Source organism: Mobula hypostoma, chromosome X1 (genome assembly GCF_963921235.1).
Source record: "Mobula hypostoma chromosome X1, sMobHyp1.1, whole genome shotgun sequence".
NCBI classification, from domain to species: Eukaryota; Metazoa; Chordata; class Chondrichthyes; order Myliobatiformes; family Myliobatidae; genus Mobula; species Mobula hypostoma.
In genome coordinates, this window is record NC_086128.1 from 34,029,760 (window position 1) to 34,040,423 (window position 10,664).

At 40.2% G+C, this 10,664-nt stretch overlaps 1 protein-coding gene across 2 annotated transcripts; it reads left to right on the plus strand.

Annotated features, from left to right (window-relative positions):
- The first annotated feature begins 321 nt into the window (after positions 1-321).
- Positions 322-9,074, plus strand: nkiras2 (NFKB inhibitor interacting Ras-like 2). Of its 2 annotated transcripts, XM_063036936.1 has the most exons (5): positions 322-441; positions 771-845; positions 2,816-2,953; positions 6,105-6,346; positions 8,692-9,073. In XM_063036936.1, the coding sequence occupies exons 3-5, from the start codon at positions 2,860-2,862 to the stop codon at positions 8,926-8,928; spliced, it is 573 nt and encodes a 190-aa protein (XP_062893006.1). In that variant the 5' UTR covers positions 322-441; positions 771-845; positions 2,816-2,859; the 3' UTR covers positions 8,929-9,073. The 2 variants fall into 2 exon arrangements, with proteins under 2 accessions (XP_062893006.1, XP_062893007.1); XM_063036937.1 differs by lacking the exon at positions 771-845 and having other exon boundaries at positions 8,692-9,074.
- Positions 9,075-10,664: the final 1,590 nt, after the last annotated feature.

The following is a 10,664-nucleotide window of genomic DNA, read 5'->3' on the forward strand; positions in this document are numbered from 1 at the left end:
TTCCCACCATGCTGCTGCTATACAACAACGAATTTCACGACATAAGTCAGTGATAATCAACCTAATTCTGAATCCTTACTCTTGTACTCAATGCCCCGAACGCATGTTGGTTATTTTTCCTAGTAAATCTCGCTTTAAAATCTGCATTGCTTTAGTTGTGTGCCAAATGCATCTGGGGAGATCGAATAATGGGCAAATTCAATTGAGAAGATTTTGTTGACACAGTCACCGACGTGAGAAGCTCTTGCTTTCTGCAGGTTGAGCGATGGAGGACTGAGATCTCCTCCGGGCCTGTGGGGGGCGCAGTGGTGAGCCGAGAGACGGGGATGAGGTAACGCTTGTCCGGCCTGGTGCAGGAAGAGATCGCGGGTCAGTCCGGCGCTGGGGGGAAGATTTGCTCTTTCACTAACAAATCTGTCATCAAGACAGCGATTAATTGAGGTAACATTAAAACGGTGTCCGTCCCTTTAAAAAAATAAAGCAAATGTTTTCCGGAAAAAAAATTAAATGAAATAAGTGGTCTCAATTTAACAGAGTTGTTGCCTTAATGCTAATTGTGTTGATTCATATCAGTCTGTTAATATTGATATTATTATCGTACAACGTTCCATGTTAAACTCATTAACGTTTTCAACTCTGTGCTTAAATAGTGCGGGGTTTTGTTTTTATGTTGTAGAGATTCTGCATTTCTTATCGAGTTACTCTTGTGTAGATTTGTTGATGGTTTGAGTTTTCATGCATGATAAATGGCTGTTAATTTTTTCCACTAGGATTGTGTAGTTTCTGGATGGTCCATTTTCTATTTATGTGAAGATTGTATCATATACTTGCTTGCTGTTACTTAGGTAAAGTGGCCTTCATTTCCATTTACCTGGCTTGTAAACAGAGAAGGGTGTAGTTGGAATTTGAAAAGCTTTTTAAAATAAAATATTCACTCAGTTATGTGTTGAATTTACATCACAATGTTCTAGGTGGCTGCATTTCATACTGCAACGTTTTCTGTGGTGATTTCAAACTTCTGGATTTCATCTTTGTAACAGTTTGTCAAGGTGTTCACACTCTTTCACCTCCCCCCACTCCCCAACCATGATCACACTGCTTTATTGCAGGATATTGAATGAATATATTATGCGGTTAATACACCTATGTATAACTATTCTGTCAAAGTCCACTTAATTTGTCTTAGTACAAAGAAAATGTCAGAGAAAATCACCCTTCCTGAGAAGGGGGTAAGCGCAGCTCTATTGTGCTGGCCTTTCAGAACCTCAGTCTGACTCCTGGCCTGTTCTTTGAATCAGATTACCAATTGAAAGAGAAGGACGGGTTCCATTGCATACAACTGCATTTTAAAGAGTAAATATTATATATAGATTTACACATCCTAATGATTTCCGTATTTGTCAAAGGAGTTCTGATATAGCAATTCTTAACCAATTATTTTCACTGAAGTGACCCATGTGTGAACTTTATAGTGTGTTCCTCTCACGAGAACAAAATATTATTTATGTGTCCTCATGTAATTTTCATGCAAGGTGACTGAGAAGCTTTAGTTCTCTTTTCAGTGTTTGCACCGTTTATAAAGTTTGCCAATTCACTCTGTTTTATGGAAGTTCTGTGCATATTGTCACATGTCATTCATTATTTTTTATTCTGTATTTTTTGTAAAACATGCCCATTCCCTTCAGTTGATATTTCAATTCATTCATATTACCAGCTCTAGTTCCTTATCTAAGTATTGAACTACGATTATGATTGAATTATGTCTCTTGACACAGAGAAGTTGGGTAAACCTCATTTGTGGCCTGGGCTTGTATGTGAGGAGAAAACAAGATGTAGCTGAGCAAAATGAAGCTTGATCCAAAAATAGTTTTAAAAAAAGAAAGCTGATATAAAAGTAAATTTATGAAACATTACATAAACGATAATAAGCTTTTGTTTAATGGAATATGATTGGTCCATTGTAATCATGTGTTTAGGATCATGTGATTGCTGGTGAGCATCTGCACCTGTTGAGGTTAATGCAGTTTGTTTTTAACCAAAGGAACCTTGATAATCTAACAGGGAGGGATGTGTCTTTTCCATTGAGACAGACAAACAACAGCTTTCCCTATCATTTCCACTATTTCCCACCCACCCTCAGGTAACTCACTGTATTTAATTGTTAGTCTTCAGACTTGCTCATTTTCCAATACTGCAGATAGAAGTTTGACTCTTTCTGTTAAACTGCCTGGAGGTGAGACTCTCTGGTCTGCTGATAAACAGTAGAGATCTGGACCATGCCATTTAGTAAATCCAATCAACTAACTGACACGATTCAGATAACCACTTGTCATGCTGAGTCTGAAAAATCATTTAAAATACCCAGCTGGATTTTGCCTGTTTATGCATGTCCTGTTTAACTGAACATTTCCAACATTAGTAGTTTTCTTTCTACTTGCCTCTTAGTCATGTCGAATTACCCCAAACATAAGGAGTCCATTCAGCCCATTGTGCCTTTGTCAGGTCTTCAAAAGTACTACCCACTATCCTTGTGTCCTGTTCTTTGTTCTTTACTAAATAGTTTTTTTTTACTTATTTGAAGGATGTATCCTCTAATTTAAAAAAAAATCAGTATTGAATATACATCTACCTTTCCAAGAAATGTCTTCTAGATCATAATGTTAAGAATTTGCTATTTAAGTAGTAATGCTGATGCAAGTTCTGGTAACTGCTTGCAAGAGGGGAGTCTATGAATGAACTAGGTACTTGAAATCTATTTCTGTGCGTTGGTTTTCTGTGCTGAATTGCTTACAGTTTTTCCCCCTTGTCTCTTTAGTGCCCAGATCTCTGTGCCACTCTTGGCAGTTCCAGGAGAGTGACATGGGGAAGAGTTGTAAGGTGGTGGTGTGTGGGTTGGCATCTGTCGGAAAAACTGCCATTTTGGAACAGCTACTGTATGGAAACCATGCTGTTGGTAAGTGTAAAGGCAAAAGATTTTTAGGAAGATCAGCTGCATTTACACCCTTACATTCCCAGCTGTGAGGTGAGAAGTTTTAGTTGTGTGGTTATCAACTTGAGGAGTGAGGCGAATGGTGGAGGATGGGCAATGGGTGTGGACGATAGCCAGGACAGGGGTTTTTGGTGGAGGGGAAAGGTTTCTTCAGGAAATAGGGACACAAAAGACTACAGATGCTGGAATCTAGAGCAGGAAACTGTTGGACTTGATAATTGTGTCAGACAGCTTCTGTAGAGGGAAGTGGCCAGTCCAAATGAAGGATCTTGACCCAAAACATTGATTATCCATTTCTCTGCACAGATGCTGTCTGACCCACTGAGTTCCTCAAGCAGTTTGTTTTTTTTTTGCTTCAGGAATTGGGGAACTGTTTTATATAAATTTGCTTTTAAACAAAAAAAAAAGTTACTAGATTGCTTTAGGAACAACATTTGGGTCTCCAAGGCACAATGTAACAAGTTCAGTAATAAGATTAATTTTTATTACTTTGTGTGTGAGACATGAAAAATAAGATTGAAATTTAACCATTGAGCTCTGCCTCTAATCATTGCCTCAATGGCACAGTTGGTTCTGTTGTTGAGTCCTAAGTGCCCTCTAAGCTACTCAGATCAAGCAGCAGTCATTGCAAAATTAAAATAAACTACTGATGCTGCAAATCTGAAATAAAAGCAGTAGGCTAGGCATCATTTGTGAAGAGTGAAGCAAAATTAATGTTGTGGTGGATGACCTTTAATCTGATGAAGTGTCTTTAACTCTAAACATAAACACTATCTGACTTCTGAGTGTTTCCAGTGTTCTCTGAGTTTACTGGCTGTGGATGACAACACTTTAACTTTTAAAAAAAAAAATGGAAATACTCAGCAGGAAATCCATATATTAGGATCTGAGTTTTGAAGAATCATCTTAGTTACTAGTTTTCTTTAAGCTTGTGCATATTGATGTGTGCATCTTAAGCATTTAATAGATTAATTTTCATTCCTGTTGATATTTCACATCAGAGAGTAACAGCCCAAAATCTAAGGCTACTATTTCAGTGCCACAAAAATGCATTATAAAAGGTACAAGGAAAAGTATGGAGTAATCCAAGTGTTTCAACCAACAGATTATCTATTTGTTAACCTAATTATTGTTTATGGGACCTTACTCTGTAACAATTAGTTTGCATTACAATCGTGACCACATTCTGGCACTATGTTATAGATTGTGGTAGATATACTAAAATCTGGTATGTGATTTTAGAACATGCATTACGAACATTGGTTTCAGTAATATGCATTATACATCTCACATAGAAGTGGAAATTGACCAGAGAGCCCCTTGGGCTCACACAGTTATTCAGTAAGCTTGTGTCTGAGTACCTAGCTCAATGAATGTACTTTCCCATCCTACTCCGTATCCCCTAATTTCAACAAGTGTAGAGTATTAATTCTAGTCTTAATCTTTCAGTGACAATGCGCCTGATATTCTGAGGTAGTTTTAAAACTCAAAGTAAATTTTATTATCAAAGTACATATATGTCACCCGATACAACCCGAGATTTATTTCTTGTGGGCATACTCAACAAATCTATAGAATACTAACAAAACCAATGAAAGACCACCCAACTAGGGTGTTCAGCCAGAGTGCAGCAAACAACAAACTGCAAATACAAAAAGAGGGGGAAGAAAAGGCATCCGTTAATCTTGTGAGACCATGGATCTGCACCTGGAAAGTCTTCACTCTCCAGGGCGCAGGCCTGGGCAAGGTTGTATGGAAGACCAGCAGTTGCCCATGCTGCAAGTCTCCCCTCTCCACGACACCAGTGTCGTCCAAGGGAAGGGCATTAGGACCCATACAGCTTGGCACCAGTGTCGTCACAGAGCAATGTGTGATTAAGTGCCTTGCTCAAGGACACAACACATTCCCTCGGCTGGGGCTCGAACTCACGACCTTCAGGTAGCTAGTTCAATGCCTCAACCACTTGGCCACGTGCCCACACAAAAGAGGAAACAACGATAATAAATATTGAGAACATGAGATGAAGAGTCTTTGAAAGTGAGTCCATTGGTTGTGGGAACAGTTCAATGATAGGGTGGGTGAAATTATCCCCTTAGGTTCAAGACCCTGATGGTTGAGGGGTAGTGACTGTACTTGATCCTGGTAGTGTGAGTCTTGCGGCTCTTGTACCTTCTTCCTGATGGCAGCAGAGAGCATGGCCTAGGTGGTGGGGTTCCTGATGATGGATGCTGCTTTCCTGCGACAGCTCTCCATGTAGACTTGCTCAATGGTTGGGAGGGCTTTAAAACATTTCCTAATCTCTAAGTGATGAATGTTTCATTAACTTAGTTGCAACTACTTATGATCTCAACCTGAAAGACTTTATTCCATTTTTTTAAAAATAGAGTCAGCTTTACAGCACAGGAAAGCGTCCTTTGCTGACTTCATCCATACTGACCATGATGTCGATTTACATTAATCTGATTTGTCTGGATTAGGCTTACGTGCATTTACTCCTTACCTATCCTAGTACCTGTGCAGGTGCTCTGATTTGTACCAGCCTCTACCATGTCCTTTGGCAGCTCATTCTATTAACTATCAACCTCTGTGCAGAAGAACTTGGCCCTCTGATCTCCTTTAAGATTCTCCCCTTTCGCCTTAAACCCATGCCCTCTAAAACCTAAGTTTTAGATTCGCCTGCCTCGGAGAAAGACTTGACTTTGCCCTTCATGATTATGTAAATCTTTTTGGGGTCACTTCTCAGCCTTGTACACTCCAGTTCAACTTCCTATCCAAGTAAAGGGAACAGGTTCTGTACATTTTACTGTATCAGTCCCCTAAGAGATTTCAGAGTATTTATGATTCACATTGCGTTATCTAAATCTGTATAAAGTAGTCAGTATATAGCAAGTAAGTTTATTCAGCCTGTTTAAGGAGCAGATGCAATAGCAGCTACAGCATCCTCCAGTAGAGCAGGATAATTTCTCTAGGAAATGCAGTGAATGGAGGATAGTTACATTAATTGTTCTGTACAACAGAAGTGTGGTTGTCAGCCTTACTGGATAAGGCTATTTCTTTGGTTGGCTCTAATATTATCAAGACATTCAACAAAATGTTATTTCCCCTCTCCCAAAAGGTTCTGAGACAAATGAAACCTTGGAAGATATTTATATTGGTTCTATAGAGACAGACCGCGGTGTCCGGGAACAAGTCCGTTTTTACGACACCAAAGGCCTGAGAGAAGGCACTGAGCTGCCCAAGCACTACTATTCCTTTGCTGATGGGTTTGTGCTGGTATACAGCATAGACAGCCGTGAATCCTTCAAGCGGGTCGAAGCTCTGAAAAAGGAAATTGACAGATCTCGCGATAAGAAAGAGGTACTGGAATGAACTCTGTTCTGTGATCATGCACCAAAACGTTTCAGTGTTTTATTTGTGTCGAACTCATAATGCTTGTGTATTGTTTTCAGTTAATTCTTGATATTGCCTGTAAGCTTCAATGTATTTTTGAATTTAAAATGCTAAATTGATAAAATTTTAGTTTACAACAAGAAAGAATATGATTTTTGCCAGCATCAGGGACACCTTAATATTGGAAGAATAGCCATTCCACCTATTGGATTGTTGCAAGAATAGTAAATATTGGATGGAACCACACCTTTACAATCTGTTCTGAACACCATCTAGACCATTGAAAATTCCCAAGAGAGAGTCATGCATCAAAATTACTTTATTGTCAAAGAATAAAGGTACATCTAGAGCAGGGTTAATGAGCATAGCAGTTTCTTGACAATCATGTGCTGTCTAAACCTACTGGAAACTTGCTTCAAATGCTCTGTATATCAAATATGGAAAGATTATATAGACTGGAATACAGCATATACTCAAGCTGTAGTCTCACCAGGATTCTCTATAATTGCAACAAACTGTCTCCACTCTTTTCGCTTCTAAACTCTTTAAGACTGATAAATGCAAGCATTTGCATTATGCTTGATAAGTGGCACAGTACAGAGGCTACATAGTACTGAAGTGGTTAGTTTAACACTATTTACAGCTCCAGCTGTAAGATCCGGATTCAATTCCCACTGTTATCTGTAAGAAGTTTCTCTGTTCTCCCTGTGATTGGATGGGTTTCTTCCGGGTCCTCTGGTTTCCTCTGTTACCTACCCTGTAACTGGGTTGCCAAACCAGCAGAAATGGACCACTAGTTGGAGTCTGGGTTACTGGAAGCTAATAAAGTTTTATTAAAGAAATAAGTAACACAGTACTCTAATCGTACGGATATAAATGCAACAGGTTAGCAATGATAAAACACACATGTACATAGAACTAGGGTAATAGGAATCAATCAAGCTCTATCGCAGTCTAGGGGTAAAATGATCAGTCTCAAGTGACGCAGAGTTCAGTTCAGCTTAGTACAGTTCGCAGTAATCGCTGTTGTGTCGTTGGAGAGGGAGAGAGAGAATGCAAATTTGATTCAGCAGACCTTTGATGTTCACAGGTGGTTTCGGGCGGACCCCTTTTATGTCTTCTGTGGTCACTGACTGTGACCCCTCCGTTCCGGATACAACCGTTCTTCTGCGGTGAACCTGGCACCCAGGCAAGGGTGGACACACACACCAGGTTCCCACCGATCGTACCCTTTTCACCCTGTGTGTCTATGGTCGGTTCCCGCGAACCAGACCTCCAAACTCCCACCAACTTGTGGGGGCACACCGCTCTTCCAGGGTCTCGTTATCTCGTGATCTCGTGATCTCGTGGTGTGTGTCGTGCCTTAGTGAACCTGTTCTTTTTATCCCCCTGCTGGGGTATCGCCTGTCCATCAAACTTCAAACAGTTCAGGTTCAAAGCAACCGGTCTGTCAGTACTCTGACTGGTGTCTCTTTTCATTATCTCTCTCCTCTCTCATTAACATTTTGAACGTTTCTCCATTTGTCTCCCTTATCTCTCTCATCAGCATCAATCTTCTGATAACTTGGTTTTTCGTCACACCTCTGATATGCCGAAGACATTTGGGTTAGGGTTGTGAGTTGAGGTCATGTTATGTTGGTGCTGGAAGTGTGACGTCACTTGCGGGCTGCCCAGCACATTCCTTGCTGGTTTGATTTGCCACAAACAACGCATTTTGCTGTATGTTTCATTTACAGTACACATTAATTTTTAATCTTAGTATCCCTGCAGGACTGAGTGAGAAAAACACGAGTAAGTGGAAGGGCATGCATGTCCTTGTCAATGTTCACACGTACAAATTTGCAAAGGGAGATTGGTGGTTAATGATCAAGGGCAAGAATCTTAATAAATTTCTCTCCATTTTAACACATTAGATCCCAAGACCAGTCCAAGCTGATTCCCTTCCTCTGACTTTTCTTTATTCTGAAAACAGTCACCCTGACTATTGCAGGGACAAGTTGCCTGCTGGCATCTTAACTAATGATGACACCATTAATTTTAGAGATTGGATAATTGGGTACAGATCAGAGTTAGTACGTGTGATTGTTGTGTGTCAGTTCAACACTGGGCAGTGTGCAATATATGAGTTGAGGCAATAATAAATTGTATAATAAATTAAGGCAATAATAAAGCACTAGTAAATGAGTTAAGGCAATAACTATTGGAGCACATTTTGTATTTCACTTGGTCTTTAAAAATATAATTCTGTATACAGAGGTGTTTTGAAAGCTTTAGGTGTTGCATTTGAAATGAGTTATTTGCTCTTCTGGTAGGTGACCATTGTTATTCTGGGAAACAAGTGTGACCTTCAGGAAGAGCGACGTGTGGATTATGATGCCGTACAGCAATGGGCAAAGCTGGAGAAGGTTAAACTCTGGGAGGTGTCCGTGGCAGAGCGCAAGACTCTGATTGAGCCTTTCGTCCATCTGGCCAGCAAGATGACGCAACCTCAGAGCAAGTCCACCTTTCCCCTTAGTCGGAAAAAGGGGAGCGGTTCAATTGACACCTGATAACAAATGCAGAGATGCCATTGAAGTGCAATATTTTATTTCATTCCTGCAAAGTTTATATCATGAAGAGCTATTCTTATTTATGATCAGGTTTTTTTCTTCACTCATGTAATAAATCTATTGAGCTTTATCAAAGCTAAATCTTAAAATATGATTGCGTTTGATTTGAAATGAAGTGACAAGTTACACAATATTAGAGATTCTTTAAGAATCAAACAAGAATCATCTGTACAAACAGGCATGCTAGAGTTTTGACTTCATATAACATTTTTACTTGGGATAAAAGCAGAAAAAAAGCTGAAAATAATCAAGCCGTTCTTAAGTGGGAGGGTGAGAAGCCAGAGGTCGTGGGGCATATAGGTACCAGTGACAGGTAGGAAGAGGGGCAAGGTACTGCAAATTGAGATCACGGAGTTAGGTGCTAAGTTAAATGACAAGACCTCCAGGATTGTGATCTCAGGATTGTTACCCATGTTTGTGAGGCCAGAACTAGGAAGATTATACAGCTTAACACGTGGCTAAGGAGTTGGTGTGGGAAGGACGGCTTCAGATTTTTGGATCATTGGACTCTCTTCTAGGGAAGGTGGGATCTTTACAGAAGAGACAGTGTTCACCAAAATGGAGGGAAGATTTGCTAGTACTGCAGGGTGGAGGTGGTGGTTTAAACTAGAGTTGCTGAATGCCAGAGCAGATAGTGGAGTGGTTGTGGAGACAGTTGGGGTTAAGATCTCAGACATAGTCAGAAATCAAAGGTTGGACTAGTGGTGGGGCTATTGTTCTGAGTTGCATATATTTTAATGCAAGAAGTATTGTAGGAAAGGCAGATGAGCTCAGGGCATGGATCAATACATGGAATTATGATATTGTAGCCATTAGTGAGACTTGATTGCAGGAGGGGCAGGATTGGCAGCTCAATATTCCAGGGTTCCATTGCTTTAGATGCGATTGAGCGGGAGGGATTAAAGGGGGAGGGCTGGTAGTACTAGTCATGGAAAATGTCACGGCAGTGCTCAGTCAGGGCAGACTGGAAAACTCATCTAGTGAGGCTTTATTGATGGAACTGAGGAATATGAAAGGTATGACCATGTTATTGGGGCTATATTATAGACTAACCAACAGTCCCCAGGATTTAGAGGAACAAATTTGCAGAGAGATTGTAGACTGTTCAAGTCAAGTGAAATTTATTGTCATTCAACTACATCCCAACTATATATAAAAATGAGATGTTTCTTTGAAGCAGGGCGTAAAGCACATAACAAGATAACTTATGAAGGTAAGGATAAAATCTGATCAATCACAAATAAACAACAAACTAAAGTGCATTAGTATTAAATATTATAAGGTACAGAACAGATTAACCAGTGACACATGCGTCCAGGAGTTCAGAAACCTAATAGCCTGGGGGGAGAAACTGTTTCTCAAACTGACCGTTCTTGTTTTTATGCATTGTAGTCTCCTGCCTAATGGCAGAAAGTCAAAGAGGATGCTGGATGGATGGGTGGGATCCTTAATAATACTAAGGACCCTGCGTATGCAGCACTCCTGATAAATGTCCCCGATAGATGATAGGGAGACCCCTATGATCCTCTCAGCTGTTCTCACAGTCCTTTGTAGGGACTTCTGGTCCGATGCTCGACTGCTCCTGTACCAGATGGAGATGCAACTTGACAGGACTGTCTCAATATGCTCCTGTAAAATGCAGTTAAGATGGAGGAAGGGGTGGGAGCCTTGCTTAC